Source organism: Grammomys surdaster, unplaced genomic scaffold, assembly GCF_004785775.1.
Source record: "Grammomys surdaster isolate TR1022 unplaced genomic scaffold, NIH_TR_1.0 806, whole genome shotgun sequence".
Taxonomy (NCBI): Eukaryota; Metazoa; Chordata; class Mammalia; order Rodentia; family Muridae; genus Grammomys; species Grammomys surdaster.
This window is the reverse complement of record NW_021605225.1, coordinates 474,467-493,886: the sequence shown is the minus strand read 5'-3', so window position 1 is coordinate 493,886 and position 19,420 is coordinate 474,467. Positions and strand designations below refer to the sequence as shown.

Genomic DNA, 19,420 nt, shown 5'->3' with positions numbered 1-19,420 from the left:
ACATATTTGTATATGTGTCTTTGGGTTTTACTGTTGTGAACAGACACCATGACCAAGGCAACTCATATAAGGCCAACATTTAATTGGGGCTGGCTTACAGGCTCAGAGGCTCAGTCCATTATCATCAAGGTGGGAACATGGCAGCATCCAGGAAGCCATGGTTCAGGAAGAGCTGAGAGTTCTACATCTTCATCTGAAGGCTGCTAGCAGAATACTGGCTTTCAAGCAGCTAGGATGAGGGTTTTAAAGCCCACACCCACAATGACACACCTACTCCAACAAGGCCACACCTCCTAATAATGTCATTCCCTGGGTCAAGCATATACAAACCATCACAATATGTGAGATATATATGTTTAAGACACATCTCACTATATTACTGAGGCTGGCCTTGAATTCATTGCAATCCTCCTGTCTCAGCCTCCTGAGTGATAGGATTCTAAGTTAAAGACCACACATCTTTAGATACGCTGTATTATATACTATATTTTTAAGAGCTATTAACCATAAAATCATTAAATTTTTATCATCTATCTGGATATAGCTTTACTCTCTTGTACATTTAATGGTCACATTGCTACAGTCATCATGATAGTCCATATGGAAGCAAGCCATTATTGACAGGAACACACATGCAACACCACAGCGAGATGTGGAGGAGTTACTGGAAACCCAGCTTCATGACAGAGCAGTGATTCTAAGAGTGAAAACCACCCACCACTTAAACGTACCTGTTTCCAATAATAACGATAATGATAATGATATGGGAGCGTAGCACTTACAGAGTTAAAGCAATCCAAGTCAATGATGGAAAATTACTTTGTTATTTTTTACTCAAGCTCACTTTCATAGTCTGCTTGTGTGTGATATGCTCAAAGGAATGGTATGGGACAGATTTAAAAGTCAGTTTGTGTGATACTTCTTCTAAAGTGAACCCAGATAACTCAGGAACCCTTGTAGACACACCATTTGGTTAGCAATGGGACTATGGACAGTGGGATTTCAGGTTCTCATATTTTCTCTCTCTCTACCTATGTTCCTCTGAAATAAATCATAAAGAGCAGAACGAACTGAGGAGAGTACAGTCTGGAACTGGCCATCTGGATTAAACCAGTTCCCCAAGAATATTTTGAACTTTCAGTTCAGTACTCAAGGAACACATGGTCTGACTTATAAAACCACTTTGTCTCGTGGATGTCTGAAAAAAAAAAAAAGATCTTAGCTTTGGCATAGGTGCTTCCAGTAAGAGACTACAATAAGCAACAGAAACCTGTGAGGACAGAGGTAAACTCTTGGGGTAGGGCCAACAAAGGATCCAAGGAAGGAAAGAAGTGTGAAGAGAGAAGGGGGCAGGTATCTCTTCACACCACCCCTACCCACTTCAGGGCACTGACCAAAGCCAAAGTGCAAGCCTGCGCCAAACAAAATGCATTTGACTCTAAGGTGCATAAGGGCTGACATTTAAAAGCTGGCGGAGGCCATTCTATACCATTTTTGAAATATTCTCTCTTACACGGGCCTGGGAGGTTTGGAAAAAACAGCTTGTCACTGAGAGAAATGTGACTGCCATGTGCCTGACAAGCATCTCAAGACAAGTGCTTTGGGTGTCAGCAGTGTGACACACTCTCGGGGTTTTTAGGCCTCTGTGGGCATCTCTGCCAGTGGCCCTTGGAGGAGCATTTACTGTGCCACCTCTGCTCCCATCACTCAGAGCTTGGCAGGGTAGTAGAGACTGAAGGGAGACTCACCTAAAAATGGCAGTGGGCTAGCTTGACATAATGGGGTCACAGACATATGGGACCATACCAAGGAGACTATGACATATATTCAGTTGGCCATCCTCACATTTTTCTGGGATCTTGTAACTTGTTGTTCTCCAAACCTGAGAACTGCCTGCACTGCTGGCTGTGTCCCTGAGTCATAGTCTCTGGAAGATGTTCTTTACAGATTTCTTCAAAACACCCAACGTTCTTGCGAGAAGAACGAAGCTGAAATTGTCAGTCACCCAGAACCTGTAATCAGGAAGAGAGTAGAAACCCATCTATGACCTGTTTTTGACAGGTCCCTGTGGTGGCAGTAAAGTAATGCTGGTGCCTCGCAACGCGTGGCTCACTCCAGCAATAACTAACAGTCACTAAGGGCTTGTTGTTGATAATCTTTTCCCATAAGAGGGACTCTTATTACTCTTCTAATACTGACAGAAGTATGAGTTTGAGGATGTAACCCAGGGCTCCTGGTGTTGCTTGCTTCATGTACAACTGTGGGCTTGGACAGCATGATTCCAGGCAGTTGCACCCCTCCCTGCAGGAGGTGCACCTTAGCCATTAGTAATGGCTGGCTGGTTCTGCCCACTCACAAGACACATTGCTTTCCATGACTTCGTTTCTGAAGCTCCTTAAGATAGGATGACATTGTCGGGGGAGCCCCCACCACTAACCAGATCTGGATTTTACAGGTCAGAATGCCTAGTGTCTTCTCAGCACTCCAAGCACACTTGCTTCTGTGTGTGCATTGTCAGTTCTCTTGCCAGACTTACCTGGGGCATAATTTGTGTGTGTGTGAGCATGTGTGTGCATACATGTGCACACATGTGTCTGTATGCATGTGTATGCACACATTTGTTTGGTTTATTTTGTATCCCAGCATATAGTAGAGATTTAATGAGCATGGGTTGAACATGTGATTACACAGGTCCCCCATGTGTTGGAGCTTATGTGGCTGCCAGTTATTCAGTGTGAGAGCAAAATGCTCTCAGTGCACATATACCTAGTGTGGGGCTGTAGCTCATGTGTTGGTGTGGGTTCTGTTGGGTTGAGTTGTGGTTCCCACGTGTCTGTCCCCATGGCTGGGGGTTGGGGCCAGAAGCTCAGGAATTTGATTGAGTTTACTCCATGTGGTTCGGGGCCAAAGTCAGGCTGTGAGAAGTCACAGAACTCTGCTCTGGGCGTAGGGAGATCTCAGTCTGAGGTCTTGTGGGGGCAGAGATCTTGGGTGGGGACCCCCTGGCTGAGGCAGCAGATGGGAGACCTGTGGTCTCAGCCCCCAGGCACCTAGGTGCCACTGGGAGCCATGGAAGAGTTGAGACTGGGGGTGTACAGGATGGACCAGCCCACAGCCGAGGGGGATGAGGGAGAGAAGCTCCAGCAGCACCCTGCGGGATAGTGAGACTCTTGGTCAAAGTGACTCGCTTGGTTGGATCATGGCTGCCTCAGCTAGCTTGCTCGAGTTGGCAGGCCTCCGTGGCTGGAACGTAGAGAGGTCCTCTGCAGGAGATTAGGCAGCGGCTCATTAGTTGAAAGCCCCCTCTAACGGTTCTCTGCGGCAGGCCCCAAAGACAAGAGAAAGTCCATGGTTTTGAAAGGTTTATTGTCATGGCAGAAGCTATATCCCATGTCCTTGGGGTGGGCCTGAGGTTAAATATCTTTTGTGAGTAGGAGGAGGGTCTGGAAAGGAATGCTTAATTGGCTACATCCTCTGGCCTTTAGGTAGCTCATTAATATGGAGATCTCTTGAGGCTCTGCGGCCTGTAGTCATGCCCTCTACCTGTGCTACCTGTGCAATGTGACCAAAGGCCACAAACTTTTCTTTGGGGGGGGCTGTGGATAGGTGAAAGGAACCAGGACCCAGGAGCAAGACGAAACACCTACTGTCCCATTAGGGTCACAAGGGTTCAAAGCAGACTCAACTGGGTACCCCACTGCCTCTCACAGCCCACCGCCCCACAACCTAGCACCCCAGTGATGCTCACTGTTCATTTTTGTTTGCTAGCTGCTTTGTTTCCAGTGGTTAATTAGCCAGATAGAAACAAATGCTGAGAGAGTTCAGGAGACATGAAACTCTCTTTCAAATGAATTAATCTTGTTAATACCTTTGGAAAATGTACAGTTTGCTACCCAACGCCTTTGAGTCCTTTCTGTTGGTGTGGTGGTATTGCGTGGACTTGCCTTTTGGGTGAGTCTGGGAGAACCTCTTTGATCCCAAGAGTTGGTGGTTTTGTTTGTTTCTCTTGTTTTGGGAGCATGGATGAAATGTTGTCCTCTTACTACCAAAGGCTATTTCTCCAAGGTGTTTTGGTTAACAGGTAATTACTCCTTCCCACCCTCACCCCTAGTGTAGACAAGCAGACATTGCTGTAGCATGCAAGGGGGAGGGAGATTTTTGCAAGAGAAAGGGACACAAACTCCCTGGAGAACTGTGAGCATACGGGTGATGGGTCTAGAAAGGGGATATATCTAATAGTAAGTTCAAGCATATTCAGGCATAAGCAAAGTCAGTGTCTTTCCTCCTAAGAGAAGTAGGTTGGACTGGAAATAAATCCTCCAAAAGAGATTGTACAAATTCACTCCTGTAAACTTCCTGTATTTCAAGTGGCAGGATGAGTGGCTTTCTTCATGCATTGGGGGTGACGTGTGTATACATTCTCAGATGGTGGAGGAAGAGACTTCTGGAACATGCAGTCACAGAACACTGGGACCTGTCCTTCCTTCCTTCCCAGTGTCTGTGTGCTGACTTAACCCTGTGCCCTGCTGTACCTCCCTCATTGCTTCCTCAGAGCCCCTCTTCAGAACCAGTCAGTTCTTGTTCTGTGCCCTGTAAGTAAATTTCCTTTGACCCGAGCCTTGTGCTCATGTGTCCAGCTGTCTCCTCTCATGTGAAGACCAGGGGACTCATCGAACAGCTGCTTCCAGTTCCTTTGACCCCTCGATAGTAGCTTTCATGGAATAAACAACAAGCTTGTTAAGCAAGCAAGGTGTAAGAGAAGGATGGGGTATTTACAGACTGGAATGGTCGGGATTGCCACAGAGCCTCCTCCACAGTGTGACAGGAAGGCCTGGAAAGGCCCCCTGGGAGGACAGTTAGTGTGCCACACATGGCAGGAGCTGCCTAGCTGCCTTACTGGTGTCTGTTGTATAGACCCATGCATGCCCTTTGCCCTCTTGGAGATAGGCTAAGGGTCTTTCCCTCCCTGATAGTCATCTATGTGGCTGGTCTTTTAGATGGACAACTCTCTTTTCAAATGACATTTCTGTGAATGTGCTCATCTTTCAAATTAAAACAATAATATTAAGTTTCTTGGAAAGTGAGTTCCTTGTAATAATTTAATTTTAGTTGACAGTGGGAGTAAAAAGACTAATTTGTTACAGTTAAGAAAGGTCAATCTGTTAGCAAGAAAGCAAAGCAAAAAGATTATTTGGCAATGAAGACTCTTCATCCCATTCATTCATAATTCTAATCTGTCATACTCAAGAAAGACATTTAACACCATCCCTCAAAGAATTGTTCAACTCAAATGGAATGTCAACACATACTCTAGGAATGAAGTCTTACTGGCAGAATCGTATTTACACATCTGTGGTATTAGAATTACAGAACCATTAGGAGACGTTTTGTAAATTCAACTAGGTGTCAGTCATTCGTTGATTAAGTGTGGAAAAGAAGTGTGGCCAGGTACTTGGCGCAAAGTTCTGGGAGAAACTTCTGGAGAAGAAACCCAGGGAGAAAGTTCTGATGCTGATACCTTAGGATTCTGGAACAATCTGAGGCTCCTAGGGATCATCCACATCTCTGAGATCCAGCTAGGCTTATAAGCACAGGGAAAACTCACTCAAGGGGGAATCCTCCTAACTGGCCTGTTGACCAGAGTGAGCAACATTCTCTGCCACGTGGTTAGCATGCATCATTCATTCACTACATATATCAAGTGTGCCAGACTCCACTGCTCTATTAATGCTACACCCAACCCTCGAAATGATAATCTTTTGGACAAAGAGTACACATGTTGTATGCAGCTAGACGCCACCTTACTTTACCCTTTTTGCATGCATACAACTTAATTACCACGTTACAATAATGCTTACTGCCACAGTACCTTGTAACACTTAGAATAATTCTTTCTTTTTTTTCCAGTTTACGTTATGTGTAATGGGTGTTTTACTGGTGTGTGTGAACCACATGCATGCAGTGTCTTTGGAGGCCAGAAGAGGGCGTTGGGCTGCAGTTACAGATGATTGTGAGCTGCCCTGTGGGTGCTGGTAATTGAATTGTGTCCTCTGGAAAAGCAGCTAGTGCTATTGACCATTGAGCATCTCTCCAACTCCACTAAAATAATTATTTTCTTAGTGTCATGAGATATTCTGTTCATTTTCAAAATTTTAAATCGCACAAAGCTGATGAATTTGTAGTTTGTTTCAGCAGAATCCAAGTAAGATCTTCATTGCAATTGACTTTCAATTTCTAATTTCTTTCTCTGTTCTCTTATAATTTTTTAAAAGCAAAATAAAACCAGTTCATTTTTCCCACATATTTTTCTAGAGTCTGAATTGTGGTCACTGGATCACTGTGTTGTGTAAACATAACACACATAAATGACAGTGAGAATTATCTCCCTCATCAAAGATCAGAAAACATTTCAATCAAAACAGTCAAACATGACAGAATGCCCATGGCTTTTTTTGCTGAAAAGCACTGTCGGAGGATGTGGAAGTTCTTCCTAGCTGCTCTCTGCTGTTTCTGTGAAGACGTTGTCAATGTCTAGAATGATGGAGAATAATTCTATTCAAGATACACATCTGTGGAAAACAATCAGATCTTCCCAGATGATTGTAACCTAGGCAGCTGACAGTTCACCAAGGCCAATACCTGGTTTGGTGGGGAGTGCGTGGACTTTTGTAAGATTCTTAACACTGCAGACTTCTCTGTACTCGAGACCTCACTGAAGCATGATTGAAGATGCAGCTTTGATGATTTAATTAAAGCTGAACAGGGAAGACAAGAAACAAATGACATACACTTTAGCTACAATCTCACAAGCACACCACACTCTTAAAATAGCCTGTTTAGACTTTTCAGTGTCTTAAGTTAGATTAATTACATAGGGCTGCAGTATGCTACAAGAAACGAGTTTATAGAGAGCCAAATTTGTGATGATTCAAGCCCAAAATACCTTCAGGAAATGTAGCAATTCTGAGAAAGCAGCAGTTTGTGGTGTTGATATAGACATTTGTACCAGCGTTGAGGCTCATTACCCTGTTTCTACCTCTAATGCACAGGGTGTTTGTAGTTCAGCCACTTGAAGCTCATCCCTAACTAGTTTACAAATAAATGAGACTGTGACTATGGTTATTTTATTTGGCTTTGACAAGTACTGAGGGGATAGCCCCTAATATACTCTTCTAACTGCTGGCCTGGCTACCTCCCCAGTGGTATACCCCAGATAATTGCTGTCTTCCTCCTCTTCCGTCTCTTCCTCCTCTTCCTCTTCCTCCTCTTCCTCCAACTCCACCTCATGGTCTCTCTTCTTTCCTCACCTCTCCACCCTAATCAGGCCACTCAAAACCCACCTACCTCTAATCCCTCCAGTAATGGGCTGTAGCCAACTTTGTACCTGAGAGGCTTAGGTAGAAGAAACGTTTGAGGCCAGCGTGGAGCTGTCTAAGTGGGATGGTTTGAATATGCTTGGCCCATAGGCAGTGGTACTGTTAGGAGGTGTGGCCTTGTTGGAGGAAGTGTGTCACGGGAGTGGGGGGGGGTGTTGGAGATCTCTTCCTATGCTCAGGCTCCACCTATTGCAGAAGAGGGTTTCCTTTAGCTGCCTGCTCCAGCTTGCCTTTGAATCAAGATGTAAGAGTCTCAACTCCTCCAGCACTATGTCTACCTGCATGCTGCCATGCTTCTTGCTATGATGATAATGAACTAAACCTCTGAAACTATCAGCCAGGCCCAATTAAATGTTGTCCTTTATGAGAGTTGCTTTGGTCATGTTGTCTCTTCATAGCAATGGAAACCCTAAGACAATAAGAAATCATAGTGAATAATAAATAAGTAAAATCTTAAGGTATAACTAGTCCCCATTTTAACTCAGAAAGAAAATAACATGTTTTAATATAAGACCTACTTTTGTGATTTTAATAAGCAAAATTATATAGGGGGCTATTGTGTGTGGCCATTAAAATGCCACTTTAATGCTAGAAAATAGCTCAGTCAGTAAAGGGCCTCTGAGGACCTGTTTGATCCCAGAAGCTACATTTTCCTAAAAGACAAGCATAATGATGTTCACTTGTAATCCCAGTAGTGGAGAAGGCATTGACAAGCAACCCCAGGGGGCCCTGGCCAGCCAGCCTGACCTACTTAGTGAACTACAGGTCAGTGAGAGACCCTGTTTCAAAAATGAGGACATAATGCCTGAGGCATGACAGCTAAGACTGTCCTCTCTCCATGTGCATGCACACATTCGAGCATACCCATGCATACACACACACACACACACACACACACACACACGACATTTAGTGTGAGTCAATCTACATTCGGTTCCTGAAAAAAAAATCTGCTTTATGTCCCTTTTTGGGATCATGTCAAATGACTATCCTTAATTCTTTGGGTTGAAATCATAATCTCATTTTTCTTTGCCTCTATTCACCCAAAACCCTAAAGTCTACTGTCTCCTATAAGTCTCCTGTCTCAGTTTTCTCTACCTGATTATTGGGTCACATTTTCTCCTGCATGATTTGTAAATAACTCTTCTTCCTTCCATTTTTTTTTTAAATCTGTCATCTACCCACAGACTGTAGGTTTATGCTTTCAAAGCACAGCTTTGATCCTGCACACATGGGCAGACTATAGAATTATTGAAAAAAAATCTATGGAATGACTATAGAATCAAGGCAAAACTATTTATGCTGACATTCTATTTGTTTCCATAAGTTGACTTCAAGATCATTTCTATGAGAAAGACCCTTATACATTTTCAAAAGAAATTGACTTATTAGCATTGTCTCCATATGTACTTGTATGCTAAATTACTCAGAGGGCATCCTTTGAGCATTTTTTGCAAAGGTTGCATATGATTATCATTCATAGAATCTTTACAATCTTTATCACCCATCAACTCCTAATAATTTTATGCAGTTGTTATTATTTTGTTATATACATGTGTGCATGTCTCTGTGTGTGTGTGTGTGTGTGTACGTGTGTGTGTGTACGTGTACATGTCTGTTTGCAGAGGTCAGCGATCAGCAGCCAGTCAACTGATGTCCACCTTTTGAGACAGCCTTTCACTGAACCTGGATGTCAATGATTCAGAGAGCATGTCCACCCAATGAGCCCCAGGGATCTTCCTGTTTCTGCCTCCCCAGTGCTGGGATGACAGGTGTGTACTGCCATACCGGGCTACATGGTAGCATTAACCAGGTAATGACGATGAGACTGAAGGGACACTGCCAAAGCTGAGTGGGTTTGATTTGTAGGAGGGATCAGCACTGTAACAGGACATTGACAGATCCATCTTTGATCCTTCTTGAATTTTAATAGGAATTCCAACATTCTCAATGAACAACAGGAATTGCGTAGTTTCCCAATATCAAATGCTTGTCACCTTTGGAAGGGGCCTTGGGAAGTCTTCACAACACTTGTAGGAAACTGGTTGAAGGCCATGCGTGATGTTTTATAAATTTCCATGAAGTGGTTTAGTTGTAACTTGTATCAAACTATTCATAAAATAGGAAAGCCAAGGAATGCAGGTGATATTTCTGTCACTAATCAAAGGATGAGTATTGGGGGCAGTGACATACACTTTGCTTCATCCCTAGGGAATGCTTTGCCCAGTGTGCTGTTTTTCTGTATTCCTCTCTTTGCATCGGCATCTCCTACCCTGCCTTTCATGGCCGAGACAGCTATGTTTGTCCATTCTTGTGGCACACTGTTCTCCAGGTCCCCAGGCAGACGATGCCCTGCTCACAAAGTGAGCTTCGCTCGCGCACATGGCTCAGAATGCACTAACCTGAGTGCCCACAGCTGCAGTTGCCTTCAGCATCTTATCAGCGCTTGCTAGTGTGTATTTCTAACTCCTCCCAAAGGAGGCAAAATCGTTTCCTGTTTAACTTCCATAGTACATCACAGATAATAGGGCCATGTGTGTAATAGGCATTCAGGATGTTTGTCAAGTTAAATTGATGGTGATACATCGCCTTGGGAATTAACCCACTGTGATTGGATAGGGAGGTTCTGTGTGATAACTCAAGATTCCCTTTTTGATTGTTGCATTTGTGGGACAGCAACCTCTAGACTATGTAGTAATAGAAACATTGGTCCTTGGCTCTTGCTTTGTCATGATTGATCTGATATATATATATACATATATACACATACATACACATATATACACATACACATACATATACATATAATCACTGGATTATATATACTATAATAAACATATATAATATATATATTCCATTAAATAGATAAAAAGTAATGATAGGTTAATATTTTGTTTGTATTCAGGTCTGGCTTTTAGAAGCAGCAGTGAGTCATTGGGTATTTAACTAACAGATACTGTGTCATGAAAGGAAAATTCAATTCAAGAAGGGAAAAGCAAACCTCTGAACCATGTTATTCGGTGATCAAAGTGCAATTGGCCTCAACAGATTTGTTACTGCCTGAACTTCATTATGTTCTAATACTCTACTACTAAACCTAATTTCATGCTCCATTTAACATTAACTCAGTTAGGACAAGGAAGTCAAGTATGCTTTAAGTAAAAATCATGGAGATTTTTATGTTTCTGTCTAAACTTAAAATGACTGGCTTTGTCTTGGGTTATTTAACATGACAGCTTTACTTGCTGTATTACCGTAGAACTCAACTGGGCAGTGATTAAAAGCATTCGCTCAGGCCCTGTGGCCCACGCCAGTAATGCCAGTGCCCAGTAAGTAGAGCCTTGCTGATCTCCCTGGGTTCAAGGTCAGTCTGGTCTATATCAGGAGTTCCAGGCCAGCTAGAGCTATATACACAGTGAGAGTCCATCTGGGGGCTGGATGGGAAGAGGGGAAGAAGGGAGGACAACAGAGAGAGAGCGGGAAGGAGGGAGAGAAGAAGAGAAAGGGAAGGAGAGAGAGGGGGAAGGAGGGGGATCATGTCGGCCATGAGTCACATGACAGGAGGAGTATGGTTTGGTTCTCCAGTCGCCTTCAATCATCATTGCCGCATTTGTGTTCCAAGCTCGAAAACGTCCTCTCCTGCAGGTCAGGATCTGGCTTGGGAGACCTCAGAGCATGGACTCTGGAGCCGCATTCATGAAGCTGAATCCTGCTGCTTCTGCCTCTCAGCCAGGCTTGCCAGATACAGTCTCTGACTCAGGTGCCGGGAAATACTAATATTAATTACAGCCAGGGGCCACTCTGAAGGTGAAGCAAGTTCATATTTGAAAGTGTCTAGTGTTTGACACACAGTAAGTACTAAGCATGTTAGTTACCCACGTGATAGACTATCTTGTTCATGTTTGGTATAGTGATACACATGATAGACTGCCCCTACTTTATGTGTTTAGTGTAGTGGTACATGTGATAGACTGTCCCTACTTTATGTGTTTGGTGTAGTGATACACATGGTAACTGCCTCCTGTACGTGTTTGGTGTCACTGTTCACATAGGCCAAGTAAACCAGTTTCAAAACTTTCGAACAAATAATTTGTTAGATTTGTTTAAATCATACAAATTAAAAGAACTTTAGGCCAAGTCTGCGTGTACGCCTGTTGATTTATAGGGCATTTAGGGGGATATTTTTATGTGAGCATCTCACATAACAAATACCTACAGGTAACAGACAGAAACTTACATAAACGAAAATGCCAGCCCCTGGACCCGGGCTAACAACTAAACTAGCAGTGGCAGAATGACACAAAGAATTACGTGAGGCTATCTATTAGGAGTGCTTTAGAGGGAAACTCAAAGATCAGGAAACACAGTTGCATTTAATCAAAGACTACACTTAAGAGAATCAAGGTAGAACGTGTCTCAACAACACAATCTTTTTTCTTTTTAACTTTTTACTAATTCTTTGTAAATATTGCATCACGCACCCCAGTCCCACTCACCTCCCTCTCCCTTTGTATTCACCCCTACACCCCCCTCCCCACGCAAAAACAAAAGAAACAACAACAACAAAAACCCTGTGTCAGTTGTGGCATGTTATAGTGTGTCACAGTATACCCTTTTGTCTACATGTCTGTACTTGCCATGAGTCATGAATGATCTGTTTGAGGCCTCTGGTTCTGCTCCACTGTCAACACTGGATTCTCACCGGGACTCCTTGGATATTCTGTTTCAACAAACCATTTTTATCTTAAACTCCGAGAAAGTCTAGCAAAACAAATGATCAGGGCTTCCTACGAACATGTAAGTTAAAGGGATAAGCCTGTTAGAGTTACTAGGAAATGATCAGACAGGCCCATGTTTATGGTGATGCGTTACGGTCTAGTCTGGGGATCACACCTAAACTGATTTTTTTAAAATAACTTCAAGGTCAGATGTCTCATTGTGAGTCCTCTTTGAGATGTGGTGTTTACCCTGACAGTATCTGCAGCAGGCAACAAGAATTCCCTGTTTGTAATGAAACCCAACCTTGTGCCTTCTTTCTGGGATTACCCAGAGGAAGAAGGGCCCTTCCATCCTCTGAAGGTGAAACCTCATTTTATTCCAGAGTTCAACCTGTCTGGTTGGTTGAACTTGTGGCACGAACCATGAAGGGTACAGCCTGAAACTGGCTTCGAGTCCATTGTGAGGGGAAAGAGGACTCACTGACCTGCAGAAAAGCCCAGGTACGCATTGGTCCGTTGGATCAGGATGTCTGGCAAGCCAAGGAAAACCGCAGGTAGCAGGCACCACCAGAGCCAAGTGTTCTACACCCGGGCGGCTGTGAAGAGCAAAGCAAGTGTCCGACAGAGAATGAGGGGAGGGGCAGGAGGGGTCTTAGGTATGTGCAGATTCATCTAGATGAGCTGTGGTTGTCACAGTGCCACATGCAGAGAATGCAGAAGGCTCCCAGAGGGAAAAGTGTCTCCTTAACCTTTGGACTATATTGGGCAGCCTTCCTTTCTCTAGTACCTTCAAGCACTGTGAAGAGTAGTCTTGGTGAGGAGCCTTCAAGGAAATAAGACTTTCCCTAAGAGAGTGAGAACTTTGGTTGATGGTTTAGTCCCTGGGAGCTCCTGGGGGGTCTGGTTGGTTGATATTGTTGTTCTTCCTTTGGGCTTGCAAACCCCTTCAGCTCCTTCAGTCCTTCCCCTAAGTCCTCTATTGGGGTCCCTGTGCTCAGTCCAGTGGTTGGCTGCAAGCATCTGTATCTGTATTGGTCAGGCTTTGTCAGAGCCTCTCAGGAGACAGGATGTAAAGCTCTAAGCTATTGTTCTAACACCTGCCTCCATGCTCCCTGCTGTGATCTATAATGATGTAGACTAGCCCTCTGAAACTGTAAGCCACCCAGGAAAGGCTTTCTTTTTAAGAGTTGCTGGGATCTTGGTGCCTCTTCACAGAGACAGAACAATAACTAAGACAGTGGTCAAGGCAACTTGTAGAAGGAAGCATTTCATGGAGGCTTGCTTACAGTTTCAGAGGGTCAGTCCATGTTTCTCATGGTGGGGAACATGGCAGCGGGTGTGGAACTGGAGCAGTTCCTGAAAGCTTCTATACTGATCCACAGCAGCAGGCAGAGAGAAAAATAGACTGGACCCGGCTTAGGCTTTTGAAACTTCAAAGCCCACCCCAGTAACCCCCCTCCTCTAGTAAAGCCACACCTTCTAATCCTTCCCAAGTAGTTCCACTAATTGTGGGACCAAATGTGCAAACATACGAGCTTATGGGGGCCATTCTGAATCAGACTACCACATGGTCTTACCTCATGGCCCATTAGTGTGAAGTCAGGATTTAAAGATCAGAGGTGTGAGGCTTGCTATCTTGTTAGGTAGTAAATTTCATATCACTGTCTTTCTTGAGACTGGCCGTTTGGAGTGGGAGTTGTAGGAGTTTGACTCTAATATTTGCATAAGGCTTTGGAAGTCACTGGTCAGTCTTCAGGCAATTAGGGTTGGGTTACTGGAGACTGGAACAGTCTGCTGTCACTTGTGACCTGTTTGCCTCCAAGGTATACTTTGGGGGAAAGTTTGGCATTTTCTTACTTAGTTAGCACATAGTTGCCATATGGCCCAAATTCTGGGTGTCTGTCCAAGACCAATAGAAACACATCTGTAGAAAGTCTTGTACTACAAGAATAGCAGTTTTGTTCACTGTTTTCCCACCTGGAAACAATCCAAATATCTTTTAACCAGTGAACAAACATCTAGGGATGAATCTCAGATTCATCTTGTTAGGTGAAGGGAGCCAAACCCAAAATGGTATGAGCTGTATGATTCATTTAGATTATGTTCTAGAAAAGGCAACATTGTCGGGACAGCAATCAGATGGCAGTCACCGGGAGATGGCATTGGCTTGGGGCACTGACTGCAAAAGGAGAGACTGAGAGGAGAAACTGGAGGGAAGGGAGTATTCTGCATCATACAGAATACAGAACAAGGCACCCATCTGGATTTAAAACAGGAAGAAGCTAAGCCTCTTCCCAGTTGCTGTTTTGTACTACTGGATTTAAAAATTAGACCAATAAGAACTTCATAATGTCTTGGATAGCTTCCCCAGACTTCATAATGTCTTGGATAGCTTCTCTAGATGGATGTCGTCATTCCTCAGTGTTGGGATCTAATGAATAGACCCCATTTTACTTATATCATTCATCTTTAATATCTAGTTCTTGTCTTCATCTGAAAACCTACTGCAGTGTTTTCATTTGATTTTAGCACCAAATTCCAGAGTCTCTGTCTGGAAGCTCCCCTCCTCTTCTATGACATTAACTTGCTATTATTTTTTCTTTTGCAAGTCTCCTAATTTCTCATCATCCACTCTTCTGTCTGACCTCCTCTAACCCCACTGTAGGCTCCGTCTGTGACTGACTGTTGAGTTCAGGTACCTAGGGGAGGCAGAGTCTTGTCTGGGCAGGTGGAAGATGGCTACATGATAGAATCTGATGATCCATTTGTTTTTTTGGGTTGCTTTTTAAAAGATGTGCTTGAAATTGTCAATGTATGTGTGTAATAGACAACTTTGTTGTTCTGTGATCTAGCCACTTTTAAATGGCCAGAAGAAAAGACATGGGTTATGATTCTTGCAGTCAGTGTTGGTTTCAAGGGAGGAGGCTTTGGAAGCAGCTTTCTCAACAGTAAATCTGTGTCTTTTACCTCTGATGCATCTGATTTACTATTTCAACTCACTAGGTAAGTCAGATTCTGCATGTTTGAAGTCTCGGGTTCTGTCCCCACCACCGCAGAAAAAGAGAAAGAGAACCTTAGTTTTATTTCCTGTCTTATATTCAGTCTTGGTGAATTTCTGACGTACAAACCGGTGGTCATAAGAGAGACGGTGAGAAGTAATGGGAAGCATGAGAAGCAGAAGGTCTCACCGTGATTTACACTGTGCTGTATACACCGCCAGCTACTTTTTTATTTACATGAGTATACCTATAGAATGCCTGTGTTATCTTTTAATGCATTAAAATTGGGATTTTCCCCATTTCTAAGCAGTTTTCTGGCTTATAGTTTTTAGTGGTTATATGTTGTACTTGAAATTGTCAACGTATGTGTATAATAGACAACTTTATTGTTCCATAAGGACCTATCTAGCCACTTTTAAATTTCTATTAGCACATAAAACATTTATTTCCATTAGCACATAAAACATTAGGTTTCATTATGGCAGTTTTCAAATGAAGTTTGTTTTTATTGATTATCAACTCTACTTCTTGTCCCCCTGTAGGATTCCCAGGTCTCCTCCCCCTTCCCTTGCTAGGACCCCCATAACTGCCTTTACTGTCTTATGTTCTGCTATCCCCATCCCTCTGTAGCCTCCCACCTCAGACTTAGTTTCATCACTGTGTTTTCCCTCCCTCCCCCTACCCCCCCGAATACCTGTTTGGTACATCGAGTTAGTTTCTCTTACACATTTTTATTTGTATGTTTGAATGGGTTGGAGAGTAATTTTCAGTTTCACTTCTCTGACATATTTTCCGATTCTGGCATGGGGTTTTTGTTACTCGATATGAGGTGTCATAGAGTTTTGGAATAATTGCATCTGTAATTATATTATTCTTCATAGTCATATTATTCTATATCTCATTTTTCCTCTTGATCATAATTGCCACAAGCTGACCATATATTAATTAATAATTAATTTTAAAGATTGTTATAGACTAATCAATTTATATTTTTTTAAAAAAACTAGGTTTGTGACTGCAGTAGTCTATGGATCTTTTAAGCCTTTTTTTTTTACCTTGTGAACTGACCTTAGTAACATTAACATTTAATAGAGCCTCAGCTGCTTCCTCTAACCATCCACAGGCTTTCCTTGGTTTGCAATATTTGTTTGATTTCTTCCTTTAAAAAAAAGTACAGGTTTGTTAAATTTTATAAAACCCACTTCTGGTAGACCTGGAGTTAAAGTTTGGTGGTAAACAAAGAAGAAAAATCCCTTTCTTTTCCTCAGTTGGACACTGAGTTATTGACAACCAAATGTGCTTATTGGGCATGGTACAGGCGTTAGCTTTTGGTGACTTCGTTTTCTGCTTGCAGATATCGCCGTGGTGGAGATGAGTGATGCCTTCCGGCAACCTTCCCTGTTTTACCATCTTGGAGTGAGAGAGAGCTTCAGTATGGCCAACAACATCATCCTCTACTGTGATACTAACTCTGACTCACTTCAGTCCCTGAAGGTAACATCCTCCTTCACACAGCTTTGATCTCAACACCAGTGGGCAGTGGTAGTGAGGCGCACCTTCCTGTCATCCAAAACAGTAGTTTACGTTTGAGAAAAGTTAGTTTTGTTAGTAGGATGATTGGGCAGGACGACTGGTCACCTTGTGAGGTCTATCCAACTGAAAATAAAAATGTGATTGTTTCATTTCAGACCTTGGGACAAGGGACTGGGGTACATATTTTACATATCAATGCAGACCTAGCATCCAGGTTCTCCCAGCATCCCTCAGTTCCTACCTGGCATACCCTTCCCCCAACCCGGAACTTTCCAGCCCCTGGAGGTTCCTCCCTCTATAATCCAGACCTCTCACCCTCTCCTCCTCCTCCTCTTCCTCCTCCTCCTCCTCCTCCTCCTCTTCCTCCTTCTGTTCCTCCTCCTCTTTTTCCTCCTTTTCCTCTTCCTCTTCTTCATCCTTCTCTTCTTCTTCCTCCTCCTTCTCTTCCTCCTCCTCCTCCTTCTTCTCCTTCTCCTCCTGCTCCTCCTCCTCCATCCCCTCTCCTACCACCTTTCCTTCTCTTCTATCTTTTTCTCTCTTTTTCTCTCCCCCCTCCCCCGCCTATGTCCCTTCTATCTTTGTCTACCTTCCCTCCCCAACCCCCACCTCCTTGGCCTCCTTTCTTTGGGCCAGTGGACTCTCCCCTGAGAGCAGCTTCCCAGCAAATCTTCCTTTACTATATTCTAATCTGGCTCAAATTGGCTCATTTTACTGGCAAAGAAATAACCTATCAGACCCAAGTAGAAAAACTTAGTGTTAATTTCTGAGTTCCAGATCAAGTTTCAGCCTATAGGATTCTTAGAAGTCCTTAGCAATGATGGTAGCATGTGCCTGAATCTCTGCTATTAACATCTTGAGGCTGGACGATCATGAGTTCTAGGTCAGCCTGGGCTACATAGAAAGAGATCCTGCCTCAAAACTCCAAAACAAGCATTCTACAGTAACAAAACTCACAACAGGAAGCCTTCAGTCCATACTTTTGGGAAAGAAAGCCCACATGAGATATGCTCGGCCCACTGGGGACTTCTCAGAGTAACTCCAGCTAAAAGTATGCTCCCTCCTTGAAAGTGCTTTCAATAGAGGTTTTCATGGCAGATCCCCACAAAACTGGGCATAATTTCAATTCAGATGACAGAAGGCAACAGAAACATGTTTTTTCTGTAAAGTCCAACCTACTATAATATCATTTTATCTGGTAATAGGCAACTACCAATATATAGGCATTTCCTCCATCCAACATGGCTGACTGAAAGGTTCTTGCCATGAGGTGTGTGGTGGCACACAACTTTAATCCCAGCACTCAGGAGGTACAGGCAGGTGGCTGTCTTTGAGCTCTAGGCTAGCTCTAGGCTAGCCTGATCCACATATAGATCCCCAGGATGCTACCTATCAAGGACCTGTTTCGAAAACAACAGAAGAAGGAGTAATAAAGGGTGCTTGCCAGGCGAGTGATTTTTACACTGTACGCTCTTTGAAAAGCATACGTAAAAGCAAGTGTGGTGTCTGAGATCACTCATTTCCTTCATGAAACCAGCACTGCGCTTCAGGAGGCCTTTTCAAAATCATCTCCATTTTCCAGTTTCAAATCAAAGTCAGCCTTACGGTGGGTAGGGCCGTAGAATCCAGGGCAATGGCTTAGCAACTCTATCAAGGCCTCCAGCCAAACATCCACGCAAAGATCTTAGTACCATCTTGCCTTTATCTGAGCATTAAGGCATAAGTAATGTCGCTTTCTCTGGTTGCCTGCAGCTTCATTAAGCAAACACATTTAACTTCCTGCCAAAAGCTCATTGTTCTGGACATGAGAGGTATAACCCAGCTCAACCCTAAGACATTCACACCTACTTGGCCTAGCTCTGCTCCCCCACCCCCAGCCCCCACTAGTCCTTTGTGAAAGCTCTCTTAGTTTTCTTTCAGGTTGACTTTGTCTTACTGCACCCTAATCTGTACCTGGGCTTCTCTAGTTCTGTTCTGTCCCGTCCACCGTTGGTGAAAGAGTCAGATAGTTTCATTTATTTTGGGATTTCATTTGTCTTGGGATCAAACCCTTTTTGGGTTTAAATTGAGCTCTTTGGCCGTTTGGAATTGATTTTTTTCTAAGTGTATAGATAGGACCTGAATTTCATTTTTCCACCTGTGGACATCTGGTTTTTCAACATTATTTGTTAAAGCTCTAGTCTTTTCTTCAGTGTGTTTTTGACATCTCTGACAAATATCAGATGGCAGTAATTACTGTGGAGGACACAGAATCCCCTCAGGGAATTCTTCGCCTTAAAGAAAAAGCAAGCAAGCAAGGAAGCGAACAAGCAAGCAAGAAAAGACAGAGTCTCTCATTGGCCTCCAGCTTGCCGTGTAGTCTAGGCTGGCTCTCCAGCAAGCCCCAGGAATCAGCCTGTCTCTGATTTTTAATAAGTGCTGAGATTATAATTGTACAGCATCACACCTGGCTTTTTTTTTTTTTTTTAATGGGTTCCTGGGCTTGAACTGTGGTCATCACAACCAGGTTTCTTATTCAGCTTGTTTCTAGTCAGGTCGTTCCCTTGCAAAGGGCAGAGATAATAAGAGCAATTTCTGCAGCCTCACAGAGTCCTGAGCTCTGTGCTCCTGTGGAAAGCTGGTACTTGTGCAGGGGCTGATTGCTGCTTGACTTTATTTCTTTATGTGGTGGTTTGCAATAAGCATGACTTGGCTATTCCAACTGTCTCCCGCTAGAAAGAGCTGCAAGGAACAAAAGCAGCCATTTAAAACAGTGTATCACGAAGAGCAAATAAATGACAGCTGGTCCCCTCGCCCC

General features: G+C 43.4%; 1 protein-coding gene across 2 annotated transcripts in view; it reads left to right on the top strand.

Annotated features, from left to right (window-relative positions):
• Positions 1-19,420, top strand: part of Map3k5 (mitogen-activated protein kinase kinase kinase 5) — a 188,343-nt gene that overhangs the window by 42,405 nt on the left and 126,518 nt on the right. For both annotated transcript variants that reach the window (XM_028782601.1, XM_028782600.1), the window contains exon 2: positions 16,448-16,587. In XM_028782601.1, coding sequence (XP_028638434.1) covers positions 16,448-16,587 — 140 coding nt within the window. The remainder of the gene's footprint in view (positions 1-16,447; positions 16,588-19,420) is intronic.